The 17,444-nt window shown below is 39.4% G+C and overlaps 1 protein-coding gene across 3 annotated transcripts in view; it reads left to right on the top strand.

The window, feature by feature from the left end:
• DYM (dymeclin) overlaps nucleotides 1-17,444 on the top strand; it is a 226,699-nt gene that overhangs the window by 113,881 nt on the left and 95,374 nt on the right. For 2 of the 3 annotated variants that reach the window (XM_074855439.1, XM_074855442.1), the window contains one exon: nucleotides 17,015-17,179. The exons of the other annotated variant lie outside the window; for it this stretch is intronic. In XM_074855439.1, the coding sequence (XP_074711540.1) occupies nucleotides 17,015-17,179 (165 nt within the window). The remainder of the gene's footprint in view (nucleotides 1-17,014; nucleotides 17,180-17,444) is intronic. 3 annotated transcript variants of the gene reach the window in all.

Raw genomic sequence — 17,444 nt, 5'->3', positions numbered from 1 at the left:
TATAGTCTCTGAGCAGCAAAGCACAACCAGGTGGAATGTTACCTGCAGCAAGGGTAGGTTTTTCCTTTACTTGATTTCTATTCTACAAGTACAATTACCAAAAAGTAAAGCCATGCACCTAACAGGCATATTAGTGCAGGCATTCAGTTTGTCACTTAAAACTGCAAGTCGTTCGGCGTTAATTCTTTTAACCCATTTGGAAATAGCTTTCCTGATATTCAGCTTTTCTACAGCTAGCGTGCCTGCTCTAGTATGTGACCCTTGGAAATGAAGAGCAGAGTCTTTCCCTGAACACCTACATTCTGACATCTCATCAGCATGTCATTCTAATAAAATCAGTGACATGATGATGACTGATAACTTAAGGCAAATGCTTTTCCTACAGCTTCACATATTGGAATGTTTGGTGTTTTCTAAGCAGACATATACCACTAGAGGTTGCCATACACCTCACTAATTAGACGGCACATTTACCATTAACTGACTTTATGGGGCTAGAAACAATATCCAGTTTTCCTTTTTTTCTACACTGTCACCTCAGCTATTCACATGCAGGGCTGTGTGAGCCGCTAAGAGCACTTTATCGGTTGCACTTCTCCCTGTTAGGTGACTTAAGGATCTTAAGTATCAGAAGATGACACGTAATTATATCAATGTCATATTTTGTCGATTTCTTTGGCTGTCATAGAGAGTTTAGTGGGATTCAGGGAACAATACAAAGAAAGAGGTTTCTGTCATCTCCTGATGCTCATAAGAGTCAGGTGGAATTAGGAAAAAAGGTGTTCCTAAAAGGGATACAGATCAAAGGCTTTAACTTGAGCATGCTGTAGGATGCAGTGTGTTGTACTTGAGTGTTATTGTAGCCCTGTCATACCTGTTAGGAGAGCAATGTGTGAGAGGTACAGCCGGCTGTACTGATTCTGCTCCTGGCCAGAAGCAGCAGAGATAGTGACCCTACTTCTCACTGGTTAGCCAGCCTTGAAGCTGATGGTGGTGGGTGCTGTAGGATATCCTAGAGCATGATGCTGGGCACTGGAGTAGCTCAATGTTGGGTTTTTATTTTCCTTTTTTTTTTTTTTTTTTAAAATGCAGTTGTAAGTAGTGTGCCTAAATATCCATGCTTGGAAAGGATGACTGCACTGCTGTAGTTCCCCAAGTCTGCCTTCTCTCATCTGCGGGGAGGCTGAAGCCCTTCTTTCCCTTTGCACTCTTCCATGAAGTCTTCATCATTTTGTAGAGTCAATTATGTTTCGAAAGCTACCAAGAAAGATTCCCATCCGTTCTGATATGTGCTGCTGTATTTGAGAAGTTTCACCTCCCCAGCCAAACCATTTGTTTTACGGTTTCCTATGTCAGCAATTTAATTTTTCTGCTACAGTTTCCTCTCATAGGAGTCTGACAGGATTTTCTTGAGTGAAAATATTTATGACAGTTCTTTAAGAATAAGAGCACATGATGTTGCTTTAAACTGCACTTTTAAAACTCAGTTTAAGTTGTAATGTGTGAGTTTCTGTAGAAACTTACTGCTACTGCAATGTATTTATTAATAATTAAGTACTTAGCTGCAAGTAGCTTTGATCAGCAAATTTCATGCTGGATGAGAAAAAAGCTTACTGTAGTTAATACTACTGAGAGTGAGAAATACATATGGCGTGAGGAGAAAATGCAATTTCTCATAACTCTCTTTTAACTTGACTTTTTCCTAAGGAAGTCTCTGAATTTTGATAATAGATGCATGTAGCTGTGTATTTTATATTCCTGCGTATGAAACCATGTAGCTGTATTTTTAAAAACACAGAGTAATATGCATCCAGAGTCTAATGATTTCAAGTTTATCAGCCATTTTTTCAGTGATGGCCCTAATTGCCCTAAGTAAAATTGTCAGAGTATTGTAAAACTTCTGTGATTAAACTGTTAATTCCAGGTTAAAAAGTGAATTATAAAAACAATCTGCTGTGGATTTTTTTTTTCTATTTTATCACACAAGTTTTAATCATTTAAATGTGTCCCTTGTTCTTGGGAACTGGTATAATTCTTCAGTGTTTGGGTTTGCAGAATTGAAGACTAGATTGTGTACAGAACAGAGTTCACTGCTTATCTAAGAACAAGTTTTGCTTACAATATAAATATCTCTTGGGTTTTTGAATTTGAATTTTGGTTAGTTCACAGTGTCCCTTAATAAAGTGGTTAAATTCTTCTTGCAATGTTTTCCTTTTTCAGTCATCTTTACAGAATTGCACATCTTTTTAATATCCCCCATGCTATTTGATGGAGTGCATGACATATTATTTTTCCTGACTACCTTTTTAGAGGCTGTAAGTAATCAGATTAATTGTTGTTATTGTCAATTTTCATACTGTATTGTCCTTAAAAGAAATAAGCATGTTACTTCCATCTGCTTTCCCCTAGATTATGTCAGTTGTTGGTTTTATAAATTAGGGATAAAGAGGAAACTAATCAAGTTTTTCACATGTTGCTGTGCTTGGCAGAATGATGATGACTCTGTAACGTGTGTTAATTATGTCTGCTACCATGGCATTTTTTTCCTGGCCTATGCATATTTATTGAAAATATTTTTTGTATATTCTACATATATATTGGTGAAGTGTTTTTAAACCTAAACTTTCTTCAACAAGTATCTCTGTGTATAGAGCAGAAGACATTTTGAGTTGGCCAGCCATTTGTTTAATCAAATAGTTCAGTATTTGTGTTCAACAAAGAAGAAAAATGTTTATGCAGCAGCAGGACATGTGTGATCTGACCTGCTTATTAGGGGCCACATTCAACTGAAAAATCTGAAATTGTTAGTGTGTGAATGTGGTGAAATTAGAATTTACCAATTGCTTAATAAAATTTTTTAACAGTGCCAGTAATGACATGTAATTGCTGGCTCAAAACTCATTAAGCTGTTCACATAGGCAGATAAACAAATTTCTCTCCCACATGGCTTTACACTCTCTGAGCATTCTAGTTTTCCTGCCTTTTTTTTGCTTTGATGTCCATGGTGCTGTTGGAAAGCTCTTTAACATATAGCTTCCTCTTTCATTGGAGAATAGTGATGGGACAGTTGGTGCAGAAAACTAGTGAAATTGAGTTACCCAAATCAAAGGCACTTCTTAAGGAGAAGAACTTGAAAAAAAAGCCAGGTTGCTTCATGAATGCTTCAAAGCTGTTTGTTTTCTAATTCTCATTTGGTTTTAGTTCTTGTTTAAAAACTTAAGTATAGGAACAGAAGAGTTGCTTCTCATACAGGAATTGTGACTTTTAAATGGTAAAATTTTAGCATAGTAAGTATTTCAAACTTTAAATGAGGTGTGTGAATTGAGCAAAAGAAATGAGGTGAATAGAGTATGCAGGACTCCTGTTGAACTCCTCTTTTTGGCTTCTTTCTTGCAACAGGGGAATCAGTGATGTTAAATTAGAGCCATTTTTCAGATAGGAAATTTCCTAAAATTGTTCTGAATTTAGGGGTGGAACCCTTTGACCTTATGAAACCTTATTTTGGAAAAGTCTTATTTCAGAAACATCAGCTTTCAGTAATCAAAAATCAACATAATACAAGAAAGATGTCAGTGATGGAGTTACAGCGTAATAGCCAACTTACACCTTTATTAACACATAATATGAAAACTAGTTCCTGCTTCCTTTATTACTTCTCTGTTGGCACTGTGGTAACAAGGGATTTCTGTTGCTTAGAGCTGCATGGCTCTGAGGAAGCTTTGAAACATGCCAGTTTGCATCATACCATGCACACTGGGAGCCTGGACTTCAGGTAGGCTTTAATGCCACCATACGAACAATCAGTAGACAAGTCTTTTATGTTCTGGGTTCAAATCTTCAAATCTTAATTGGACCACTAAATTAAATCTCAGTTTACTGATCTTTTAATCATAATAGAGGAGTGTTCATAATATCAAACCCTAGAGAAAAGAGGCTGCTTCTGCTCTCACACCAGTGTACATCAAGAGACTTCACAAGCCAAATTATATAATAAAGATCAAGCTCTGATAGGGGTTCTTGAAATTAATGCCCTGTGGCCTGAGCTGTTAAATACTGAACCCTCTGAGCATCAGCTCACAACTTCCCTTTTTATAAGCAAAAGAAAAGAAAAAAAAGGATTTGAGGGTAATGAACAGTTTCACTAAACTGGTGGTATCTGCCCCTGCAGATATTGGGAGAAGCATAGTCTCAAATCCCTGGTTTCTGATAGTGAAATGTAAATATCTCTGGTCTGAGCTGTTCAAGAATAGTACATATTTTTTTCTGCTTTTGCATCACACGTGGATTGTAGTTGTTCTAGAATTAAATTACCTTAATGAAAGTTATCGCAACGGTATGACTGTTTTCTAAGTTTTCTAACCAAGAGGGTTTTTTTAACGTCAGGCTCATGTTGGATTTCACTGGCAGCGATCATGGCGCAGGCCGTGAGCATGCAGGATGCCCTGCAGCCCTGGAGTCTTGATTCGGTACTTTGGGGGGGACCTGTTGATATAAACAGTGGCTTTCAGTAATTCCTGTCACCAAATATTTTCATGCAGGCATTGTGTCACTGAATTAAACAGGGAAAAAGCATCATTCTGTGGATTCGACTTTGGGTGATCTATCTTCAGCTCAGCTTGTTTGATTTTCTGTGTTTGCTTTAACACAGTAGCAAATGCCCTGTTCATCCCAGCAAACCGTCATTGCCGTATAGTACTCTGCCTGATAAATTTGTTACTTTGAAGTGTTTGTGTTCATTATTTTTTTTCCCCTGTCCTTTGCTTTGGTGGCATTTACCATGTGCTGTATGCCTTGGATTTTAGCAGTAAATTCTCTTCAGTGTGGAAGGCCACAGAATTGACTGCTTGATATTGCCTCAAAATTAAGAATTAAAACCCTCAAAAAGACTTTGCTTTTAATGTTTCTTAACTTTGAAATAGTTTTGTCACATTTTCCTTTAGAGGAGAAGACATTTATTGTCTAACCTGGATATAAAATTATATTCCATTTATGAGAAACTGCTTTGTAATGAGATTTTTTTTTTTTACCCCTTATACAGTGCAGTATGTTACAAAAGTGATAATCCCATTTTTATTAGATGTTCCCAGTAGAGTGAAAATGAATGGCTTCTCAGAAAAAGAGCTTTCATGATATTTTCATGTTCAGGCCTTGTTTGAAAGAGGACACTGTGGGAACGGAAGATCAAACAGCTCCAAGCCACTGAGTCTGAACTTTGGTTTTAATCTGTGGACTTTCAGGAGTAGAAGTTGTGGGCACAGCAGGATGCCTGGAAGGATTTTTGTGTCAACTGGTCAACCTTGGGTAGTTTTGGCTTGCTCTTCCACGAGCTGTTCACAGGCACAGACACACCAGTCCATTTGCAGATGCTTTTTACTCTCTTCATCCTCCACTGTGTCACTGCTACTACTTCTACGTGCAGAGGTTCCTGAATCTGTGGAGTGGCTTTTGTTGGGAAACACAAGCAATTTGTAAAGATCTCAATCGTATTAAATAAAAGAAACATATGCTGGCCTTATTAGTAGCTTGTTGACCTAGATTAGCTGTGGGGAAGCTTATAAGCTGATCAGCCATTCCAAAATTGGGAGGTGTCATTGCAATTAGTGGGAAAGGCTGTGACAAAAGGGGAGACAACAACTGTTGAGATAAGGGAAAAGAGAATATTAGTGGCAAATGTCCTCTTGCTGGCATGACTTAGCACTGTAAATATAATGAAGTTAATTTTTTAAAAGGAATGAAGCATCCTTTGTTACTATACATTGCACATAGATGTGGTCAAACATTAAAATGTTGCTTTAGCTGTATCAACAGAAAGAGGAGTACTCCATGTGAGCTCGCCTGTTTGTGCCTGTGTGTAACATATGGAGGTGAGGTTTTAGGCTGATATCAGCTGTTTCCAACATGGAAATATCATTGAACTTGGTTTAAGCCCGGTTGAACCTGCTGGGGATTCTGAATGGGCACCTCATGGGACAGTAATACCCTCGTCCCCCATCTGGCGTGAGCAGTTGAATGCCCTGCATGCCACTAGAAGTGTTCAGAGACCGGGACCTCTGAGCTCATGGGTTATGGAGACTTCCCAGATGGACAGACTCACAGATTTATTTTGAGGTAGATTAGATCGGTGTGAACCACAGAGGGGTCTTGGGCAAACTGTTGCTTTGCTGTGTCTCAGGGTCTTCTCACATGAAGCAGAACGGTTACACTCTGCATATCATGGCACACTGCTGATTGCTGATCTGACTTAAAAAGAGTTTTAATATTGAAATACATACCACTCTAAAAGCTCAGCTTTGGAGAAGATAGTTTGCTTTTCCCTTGACCACTTTTTGTGTTTCTGCTGACCTGTAAGACCTAGCCATAGTGGTAATTCTGTCATTTTCTGAGGGGAAGTCATTACTACAACTCATTAGTCTTCTGCCATCTAGGAAATTTTGTGGTATTTCAGTGTCTTATAAGATGCAAGTCATTGCTTGGCAGAATGGGTGGTTAAATGAAGGTGATGGAAATTAGCACAGAGCCTTGGCCGTAGAACTGAAGTTTACTGAAGTCTTGATACCAGTTTCAAGGAATCTAGAGCATCACACAGATGCTTGCCATGCAATGGAGAGCTGCAGTTTGGAGGTAGAAGGTCTCGTCCCATCTTTAATATCATGAATGACCCATTCATAGTTACTGTGCTGCATAAGCTCTTTGGAAACAATACAGTTTGATAATAGTCTTCTAATTGGGGAATTAAACTTTATTTTTTGGTGGAACCTTACAGCTTTTAAAACTGTTGATCTTTGAAATCTATTATGATGGAGAGGATGAAATATTTGAGGGATTATGTACAGACATAACTATTTTTGTGATACGCTTTCAATGTTGTTTACACATGAATTCACAGAGTAGACTGACGTTCTGAGCTATGTCATTTAAGTTTTCTACATGTTTAATAGTGAAAGGAAGCAAAAATGAGAAAGCCAGTAGAATTATTCCAGTCTTGCTAGTGCAATTTTAATTTCTTTTAGCTGGCCTGGGAAAAAGTTTAAGGCCACTTAAACTGTTTACTGCGTTGTATCCCACTGTATTATTCAGTATTTGGATGTCTAATGTATGGTACACTGAAGATGTGAATATTACAGGTTTTGCCTTTTAAAAAGCGTGTTTTATAGCAATAAATTCGCCTGCATAAGATTTTCTGAGATTTAAAAACCAAGGCAATTCTAATAGTCTTTTGCAAACTATTGTTTGCTATTGTAGTAGAATCCTAGAAACTGCAGTCTTGCTTCTCAGTTTGTTTTGAATGGAACGTATTATAGGACAATGTTCCTTAACAGAAATAGAGGTGACTCAAGATAATAACTTGTTTGAACCTGTCTTATCTTCAGTTGCAGGGTGTTTGGCTCATTAAGCACTTTCTTCAGATACAACATGTACTTTTTCCTTTTTAGAAATTTTCTCTTTGGATAAAAACTGTAGACTGTGTTCTAAAGAAATGTATGAGTAATGAACTCACATGGATTTATCTGACAGACTAGTAGTATAGCTGTAAGTAAGCATTAGTACGAAACAAAAATATAGCATTGATTATAAGTCTTTTTTTTTTCTTGTCAGGGTGCTGCTTATTTCACATTTTAACTGATGTCATTATGTATGTCTTAACATTTTTCCAACTTTGCAACTGAGCAAACTGGTATGTCTCTCCAGGTGTGTGAAGCAGGATAGGTATGAGTGTCTCCAAGGAGGGAACCAGAGCAGTTACTGGTAACACACAACTGAACTGTGTTGGTGCCCTACAAAGAGCTCCTGAGAACCTTCCTTTCTACCACGCATGGAAATTTTAAGTTCATTCAGACCCCACACTTAAGTGAGGATTTTCAAACAGGCTTTCTAACTGATTTTAGGAATATAAGATAACAGTTTATGAAATGTTTGAGGGTCTTAAGTAGTCGAGCCAAGGTATTTCCCGCTGCCGTATACTCTCACCATAGTTTGCATGGCTCAGAGAGAATATTGCACTTTGAAACATCTGACTCTTTTAAATGGAGGGTGAAACTATCAGTACAGAAGAAAGAATCAGGATTTAACAACTTTAATGTGCATCAGGTCTTTATAACAGCTGAATGACTCAACCTTTTTAATGTTAATGGCCTTCAGCAAGTTTAGGAAAGAACAGGCTTTTAGGTAAAGTAAATACACTTAGTTCTGCAATGAATAAATAAATTTACTGTGAAGCTGTGTAGAGACATGTTTCTGTAACTCACTAATTGTGCTCTTGGGTCCACAAGTAGGTCTTTCTCCAAAACCCACAATTTACACGGGCTCAGATGGGATGACTCCTGCTGCGGAGGAGGGCGAGGGCTCGGACGAGCGCTGCTGACTCCTCGCGGTGCCCTCTCGCACGGTGTTCTGGCCGTTGTGTCCCGACAGAGGATTTTCAGGTCTTCAGGTCCATGCAGACTGAGATGCAAATGTCTGTGTTAATGCGGGTGTCATAGGCATCTGTAGTCCCTTGCAGAGCCTGTGAATTACCACAGTGTCTAGCCAAAGGATAAAAGCGCAGGAGGTTTCAAAAGCAACATTCCCGTAGTAGCATCCCTTGTGCTGCCAGGGATATGTGCCTTCCAAGTAACCGATCCATCTGGGTGATTAAAGCCTTCGCTCTTTGTCTGAAACTGCAGTCCTGAGTAGACACTTCCTCTGAGCTCTTTCATATCTTTTTTTCTTATGGGTCATTAGTTGCTTGTGTCTGCTTCTAATTACAAATCCTTTTGTTCTTTTTGATAGAACTTCATCTGTACAGAGGTAATTTGGCCATTCTGTAGAAGAATCTCATACATTTATCATTTGATTTTCAGTCTATCAAACATCTCCAGAACTTGTTTGGTTTTCATTTCCTTGCCCTCCTTCACTATAAATACTTTCATGTATGAAGATAATATTTCTCTCATAAGCCTGGTGTGTACATTTGGCCAGTACTGTGACAGAGTGCTGCTTCAGGGCATGGGAACTTATGCCTGTGACACATTATCACAAATAATCACTACTTAAGTATTTAAATATTTTTCATGCTTCTCTGTTCTGTGTTGTTATGGCACCTTTAACCCTATAATGGCCCCTCGCCCCCAAACTGCTGTTTTGCAATAACATAATTTAAAATCCTGTCATCACTCTATGGTATAAGATATAAATTTAGTGATACTTGGATCTGAAAAGTAGGCCTGCAAGGATGAAGTATTTTTAGCAAGCTAAGAGAAGTTACCCTGTTGGTTAGATTAGGAAGTTAGGTGGAGATCAAGGAGGAAGGAGAGTACCAGTAGTGAGAAGGGATCAAGTTGGGGATTACTTGGGAACTGACACATACATGCTCATGGGACCTGGTGAAATGCATCTGACAGCGCTGTGAAAGTTGACTCATGCCATTGCAAGACCACTGTCAGTTGGATGATGTCTGGAGAACTGCATCCAGGTTTTGGGCCCCTGGACATAGGAAAGGTGTTGCTAAACTGGAGGGCGTTTAGTGGAGGGCTGCCACGATGGTTGGGGGCTGGAGAACTTGGTGTAGGAAGATGGGCTGAGGGAACTGGGCTTGGTTAGCCTGGAGGAGAGAAGGCTTCAGGGCAAGGCTCAGGCAGGAGTTTCGGAGAAAGGGTTAGCAGCAATCCCACACATGGGAGGAGGTTACTGAGAAGATGGAGCCAGGCTCTTCATAAAAGTGTGTGTCAGGAAGATGAGAGAGAATGGTTGTGAACTGAAGGCAGGAGGTTCCAGCCTGATAGAAGAAGACAGTTTTTCATGGTCAGGGAAGCATTGGCACAGCAGCCCAGAGAAGTAGAGTCTCTGTCTCTGGAAGCTTTCAAGACGCAACTGAGCAAAACCCTGGTCTGGTTTGGATTCATGTTAACCCTGCTTTGAGCAGGAGGTTGGGCTAGAAACCTCTTAAGGTCCCTTTCAACGTTAATTATGACTCTAACATAAGACTAATTTAAAAAAAAAGAAGCTGGCTGAAAAAGAAGGAATTGTTTTAAGCATTCTAATATGGTAAAGGCCAATGTGATCTCCTGCATCCCCGGTACTGACTTTTATTGTACCTTAAGCAGCTTAACTGTGCTAACACCACAGTGGCAGAAACTCACCCCAAAGAACCCCAAACCACCTTTCCATGGACATACCCTTGTCAGTATTTCATAACAGTCTTGGTGCTGAAAAACAAATACGTAGTATTTTTTCTACTGCAGTTCATCATGTCATCAAGGACAGAGTACTAATCAGAAATGAAAACTTCCATCCAAAATTAGATTTTTACTGTTGGCAAGAAGGCAGATAGGCTTTTGATGGTTTGCCTTTCTGCTGTTTATACTGTGTGAAATAGCATTAATAGGTGATATTTTAGTCAGAGCATAAATTGGAGTGGATGATCTAATAAGTTGTGTCATCACCTATGTAGTATTTGAGTATAGAATGTATTTTGGTTGGGCTTGTCTTGGGGAACATAAGAGTCATGACTAATAGCACTTTCTAGAACACAAGTTATCTAACACGAGCGGTAGTAAAATGTTCATAGCATGTCACGACATTCTCCCCACATGTATACAGATAGTTTGGGGAGCTGACCAATGTGTGCTAGTTTAATTAGCCCATACTTCCGTTGTTCTTTTTTTAAGAAGGCTTCCATATTGGCTTTCCCATAGAGTCATGTTGCAGTATGACTCCCTTTTGGAAGTATAGTGATTAAGTCTTCAAACTCAGCAAAAGATGTTATTTGCTGTGCATTTTTCAGATTCTGCCACAGAAACAATATGACCTAAATATTTAATCAGGCTTAGCAGAATTGGCTTTTTTTATTGCTGCAGATTAATCTAGTTTCTCTGAACTAATACATGTGGCATGTATGTCTTCAAGACCTTACTTTTTCTCAATAACGTTAAAGATTTATAGCCTTCATAAAATCTGGCAAGCACCAAGAGGAAGATTATGAATTACAATTACTTAAACATTAGCACTGGGAATTTTTCTTTTGAGTCCTGTATATGCTGTTTCAGACTAGGTTGTATTTATAGAGGGGTTGGTGAATACTGGTTTTATACTGCTTTTCTATACCCTGCCCAATTTGCTTCATTTCTGTATTGTTAAAAAGATGTTGGCCTGGTAATGTTTATGTTTTTGTCTTTGATATATTTATTTTAAAATGGCAGTTGACTTCACTAGAGAAAATATCAGCTTTCTGGTTTAAATAAGGATGTAAGTGGTTTTGCATGTTTTGCTTAGTGCTGTTGTTTCGTCCAAGTCTCCTTAAAAGTTGGGATGAAAAAATTAATGTAAGCATATAGTGAATTTCAGCACTCCTTATTTTTTAAATCTTATTTTTGCTAAGTGTTTGGTCTGTGGCTGTAGTTTCCTGTACACCTCTTGAATTATATGGAGTTTGAGTTACAAATGGGAAGTGGTATGATCACCTAAATCAAAACAATTGCAATGGCCATTTAGGACATTGAATTTTCTTCAGACAAACATGAGAAACACCAGGTTTGGAAGAATCTTCAACAAAGTCTGATTTATTTGTTGGTTTTGATTACCTGCATGTTTCACACAAGGTCCTTGGAGGGCTTCCAGATGATCAGGGGGACTCAGTAAAGCTGCAGAAAGCCATGGCATCCATTCGTGCCCTGGCAGCCAAGCCTGGCATTCATCAAACACAGCATGACCAGCCAGTCAAGAGAGGTGATTATCCCACTGTGTTCAGCGTTGGTGTGGCCTCACCTTGAGTACTGTGTGCAGTGCTGGGCTCCACGATTTAAGAAGCATGTGAAGGTCCTTGAATGCATCCAGAGGAGGGCAACAAAGCTGGTGAAAGGGCTGAAGGCATGTCCTGTGAGGAGCGGCTGAGGACTTTGGGCTTGTCTAATTTAGTGAAAAGGAGGCTGAAGGGCAACCTCATTGCTCTCTACAGCTTTCTGAGAAGGGACATGGAGAGGGAGGTGCTGAGCTCTTCTCCCTGGGATCCAGTGACAGGACACGTGGGAATGGTTCAAAGCTGCACCAGGGGAGATTCAGACTGGACATTAGGAAGTGTTTACCAAGAGAGTGGTCAAACACTGGAACAAGCTTCCTAGAGAGGTGGTTGATGCCCCAAGCCTGTTAGTGCTCAAGAGGCATTTGGACAATGCCCTTATAACATGTTTTAACTTGGTCAGGCAGTTGGACTGGATGATCATTGTAGGTCCCTTCCAACTGAAATACTCTATTCTCTTCACGTGGGATGCGACTTTGCTGTCACACAAGCAGCAGTTCAGCTCACAGCTAACCTCCACCTCTCCAGTGGCTCTAGACATCAAACTCCCATTGACTTTAAAATGGTTTTTTGATGCCCCCATTTAACTGCTCTCATCAGAATAACTTTACTGGTCGGGACTGTTCAGACTCTCTAGAAAGGAAACCTCTCTTTGCCTTTATCAAATCTACTCTAAATTACAAATAAATATAGATAATTGAGTTAATTTTTATATGTGTATAAAAAAGATATGTTTGCCTCTGTGTGGCAGGCGTTGAACAGCGTGTACAAGGAGGGTCTCTGCCCTCTCTGAGGTCAGAGTGATGATGAGAGTATTCATTTTAACTACTGCTGGTTCAGACAAATCCTAAAAGGTCTCAGGAAGAGAGGACCAGAGCTCCAGGATTACAGGAGATTGGTATAAGCGGGTGAGAGTATCCTCACGACAGTCGAATGTAGACATTCACCTCTCTGAAGATTTATAAGAACAGGCTGGCCTTGCAGGGTGGCAATGGGAAGGACAACTTCAGAAGTTGGGGAGAATTACAAGGAAGAGCAATTTTCCCTTTGAGCAAGTTTACTTTTTTTTTCTTTTACTAAAAGAGTGATGTAGCTGACTGATGTGTTTTGTTTGCTTGTTTGTTTACCCTGGTCTGGTGTTTTTTGGTGTGGTTCTTTTCTTCTTTTCCTTTTTTTGTCTCATGTGCCAAGCCAATACTGAAGCTTCCTCCCAGTCTTCTCATTTTATACCAGCCACTGGGCAAGATTAAACAGTGCCAGGATCAGGGAAGGAAACATATTTATGGATGCCAGAAACATGAGTAGAAGAAATTCTCAAGTAGCAGGTAGTTTACAGACCTCTTCACAAAGGTCAGGTTCTTTATGCTGTCTCTTACAGTATCAAATTATTTTATAGGTATATTTTTATTCAAAAATACACATTATTCATGGTTAGCAAATGAGCCTTTTCTGTATTGGTTTTGGCATTTTGTTCAAGTTTGATTTCTTTATTTCAATTCCCTACCCGGTATGTGCAGTAGAGAAAGTGAAAAACAAGAAACTCACCAAAAAAAACCCATGGGAGCAAACCCTTGGAGACTTCTAAATGCTACTTTCTGACTTCATAAGGATTGAATTAGGTGCTTTGACTTGATGCCCATCAGTTTTGAGCATCTTCATTTATCTTAAAGATGTCACTGAGTTTCCATGTTCATGTTCATTTCCATCCAGTTTGTGTTCTGGAATCACAGGGGTTCACAGCTGATGGCATGTGAGAGATGGATGACTACCAGACAGAGAGGGTCCTGTCACTTTAGTCTCAGAATGCTGATGCTAACCTCTGTTGGTTTGGATCCAAAAATTTGGGGGTTCTGTGGCTTTAATAGCCATGGTTGTTAAAGACAAAGAATGGTGATAACTTAAAGTTTAATGGAGCATATGGAATTTTTTTTTAATTTGATAGGTTTAAATTTCTAGAGAATATAGCTACAGTAATATTTGTGAAGTGAGAAGGCATTAGAGGAGTGTTTATTATTTTCATTACTTTTAAAAAAAAAAAGTGAAAGTTTATTGTTATGTAAGAAGCTATATATTATTGTTGGTTAGGATAACTCAAGTCCACCCTGATTTCCCAGACTTATGTAACCAGACACTCCACTTTTTAGCTATTAGAAGTTGACACTGTAATGTTTTCTTATCAGAATTAAAAATGTTGATCAGATGGTTTTTACTTTTTATAAAAGGGAATTATAATCTTCTGGAGGGGGATTTTAGTACAGTATGAGCTAAAGTTTTGTCCTCAGGGTAAACAGAATACATGAGTAATACACATACGCCCACCATCAATCAAATTTATTGTTCTTTATTTTCTGCAATATTGCTTTTTCAAATTTTTCAGTACTATTGTGTAGTATTGTATTGGCTTGCTTTTTTTCTGTAAAGTAAAAGTAATATGCCCCATAAAACATAGAGAAAACAAAAATTTCAGTAACATGTAACTGTAGATGTAGCAGATGCTGGAAAACTGATTTCTGGTGGATCAGGTAAGTCTGATTTCAAACTCAATATCCACAATGAGTTGGTGAAAGTTGGATGTAAGTTTTTCTTAATGTACATATCTATTGAGGGATCTAAGCCTTGGTTTTACTCAGGTTTATCTTAGAGGATTTAATAATGAAGATGCTTAGTCTTTAATATGTTGTAAGCTATGCTGGCCATAGTGGCTGTAATGCAAGTCAGAAAAGGCAGGCTTTTATGGATTGTGTTGCTCTTGGTATGGGTTTAAAAACATGCCTTTCAGTAAACAAGTTGAACTTTGAAAATAGGAATTGCCTTGCCCTTGTTAGCTGAAATGCTGAAAGGGAGGATTACAGAATTGCACTGGCCATATTGTATAGATAGCCAAGAGGACTGGTGATGCTTGAAGGTTGTTTTCCCAAAGTGTGATGCTTGAGGAAGTGGCACCTTCAGCCAGCAGCTCCACCAACACCCGGAGCTGGCTCTGAAAGCTGCCTTCCCACAGAAGCGGTCTCTCCTGTGCTCGGTCCCTGCCGTGCTGTGTCAGGACAAGGTGATGGCCCTGAGGCTGGCAGCAGTGGGAGGGCTGGCACTGTGCAACCTGCATCAACAGGGCATGAAACCTCTGGGTGAAGTTTTTGGGAAATTTCTATTCCTCCCATCTCATGCTGTGTTCTCATGCAGTTTGTCAGTTAAGCCTACATGTGGTCATCACGCTCAGGGGATCAAGTCTTGTTCTTCCTGTCTATGGAGAGCATTGTCAGGGTTCAAAGCTAAGCGATAATAGAAGGTGCTCTCAATTTCTTGACAAAAGTCAAACAACATCAAATGACTGGAATGAGACCTATACAGGCTTGAGATAAGGTACAATTTTCTAGTAGCAAGGCTGGTACAATATACTAAATGGGAGTAGTGGACTCATGACCATTTAAATCTTCTAAGCAGCATCATTTTAAACGATGCTCTTTAATCTGGTTTTGGAAAAAATTCTGTGGCTGCTGTGGGTAGCTGGAAGGGCAGGCTTATGTGTTGAGGGTTCCCCTTGGTATGGGATCCTGTAAATACCATCTTTTATCTTCTCCATCCCCGGCCTGTGGAGTGAAGAGAATAGCTTCTGTTGCTCAAAACATGATGTGGTCAAAAAAAAGGCATGATGGCTTAAGAATTTGCCTCCTCGCAGCTGCTCCTTTCCTGAAAACTAGTATATCTGCAGCTGAAATACCAAAAGGGATTGTGTGTTCCTCAACTTCCAGAGCAAAGGTAGGTGACTGACTTTAACCCAGCAGTGAATGCTGCTTAAACTAAAGCAATGGGGGACATTGGTTTTGATAAAGTTTTAGACTTAGAGCCCTGCTGATTGCACTGAGGATCTGCTGCTGGGGGCACTGTTTTCTGTCCTGTTCTTTGCCCAAGATACGTGAATAACTTGTTCTCCTGAAAAAGTGTTTTAGCCACACATGACTTATGTCCAATAGAGGGATTATGGAGAGATACAAGCCTGTGGAATGCAGACAGTTAGGTAGATAACCCACTGCCCAAATTCCAACCTATGAAGCTATGAAACGATGGGGTTTTTTTATTTGGTAAGGATGTTGTAGCCTAGAGTTGAGGTGTTTGCTGATTCTTACCAAAGTCAGCAAAGGAGGCTCAATTTCACAAATCACTCTTCACTCTCTGCACTGGAAACTTTCCCGGTTTAGCACTCCAAGGGTATGTCTGTACTGCAGGGCTACCCAGGCTGCAATGGGAACAGCAAACAGTCTAGTAGGAGCAGCTTGATGTTTATGAAGAGCTGTCTTATTTATCTCGCAACGTATTAGGCTGCTTAAGGCACTTTCTGGAAGACTTGCCACACTGTGTACTCTGGGCTCTACACCATTGTGCAGTGTTTTCTATGCAAAACCTATAATAATAGATGTTCAAGGTTACATGATGTATGTGCTTCATAGTTTACCAGCGATGCAGTTTGTTGCAGGTGAACTACTCTAATTTATTTTCCTTCCCATTATGAGTGGGAGGATATCCTGTGAGCAGGCATAGGCAGTATGTCTCTTACTCAAGAGCATTCAGAATTGGTTAGTATGAATATTAAATATTTTATTGATTGTTCTGTAGTTATTTCATGGAAGTGATTGTAGTTTTTAATGGAAGAGCTAACCAGGTCTCAGTGTGTAACTTGATTATGATAAAGCACAGTGTTTGAGAAACTAGAATTAAATACAGAGATATTCTACCACTGGAATCCTAGGCTGCGAGAGGAGTTCACACTGATCAGTAATTCTGTGTGAATTTTTTCCCTAAAGCGAGATGTCAGTTTCCATGAAAATCAGTTAAATTTTGTGAATACTCTCAGGTTTTTTTAATGGTAAATTTGTAAACCCAGTTCACACTCATGCATTTATATTTTAAGGGCAAGTTGAGAGAGCCAAAACTTCTCTTAATGCCTGATCAACCCAACCCCCACCAAAAAAAAGGGGGTGGGGGGGAAAGCCCAATTTCTTGAATCTCTAATGTGTGAGACTTGGCAGGTTCCCTCTGTGGTAGTGACAGAACCAGCGTATGGGCACGGGCTAACAGATCTGTCTGTCTTTTGAAATTGTTGTTTTATGTCAAACTGCTCCATTGCTTACTTGGCATCTTCCATTGACTCGGCACAAAAACCAAGGACATTAAACCATGAATTAGCTTTCTTAAAGGAAAATACCTCTTTTTTCTGTTTTTTCTCCCTTTACCCTTGTCTTTCAGTTATACCTGCCGCCACTTGCGGAGATATGTATATGTCTTGGACAAACTGTATTTCCCCCACTCTCACTGCTCTACGCTGCAGCATTGCTTCTCGACCCTCAGTGACAATGGAGAGGAACTCTTGTCTTTAACTTGTTCTCACATTCTCAGATCCTATGCTTCCAGGTTATTAACCTCTGCTCTCCATTTACTGCATGCTGCATGCTCTGTGACTGATCTGTGCATGTTCTCAGTAAACTGATGAATAACATTAATTTTGAAGGGGATGATTTGTGTTTTTATGACATCCTTAATGTATGTCCTAAAAAGTGTGGTAGAATTGGGAGTCTAATAATGGTTTTGGTTTGTTTTAGATTTAGAATACAACTTCTTGAATTTATATGTGGCCTTTGGAACTTTTAAATGCTTTTTATGTGAGAGTAAAAGTATT

The sequence above is a fragment of the Strix uralensis genome, chromosome Z (assembly GCF_047716275.1).
Source record: "Strix uralensis isolate ZFMK-TIS-50842 chromosome Z, bStrUra1, whole genome shotgun sequence".
In the NCBI taxonomy this organism is placed as follows: domain Eukaryota; kingdom Metazoa; phylum Chordata; class Aves; order Strigiformes; family Strigidae; genus Strix; species Strix uralensis.
This window is presented reverse-complemented; position numbering and strand designations above follow the sequence as displayed.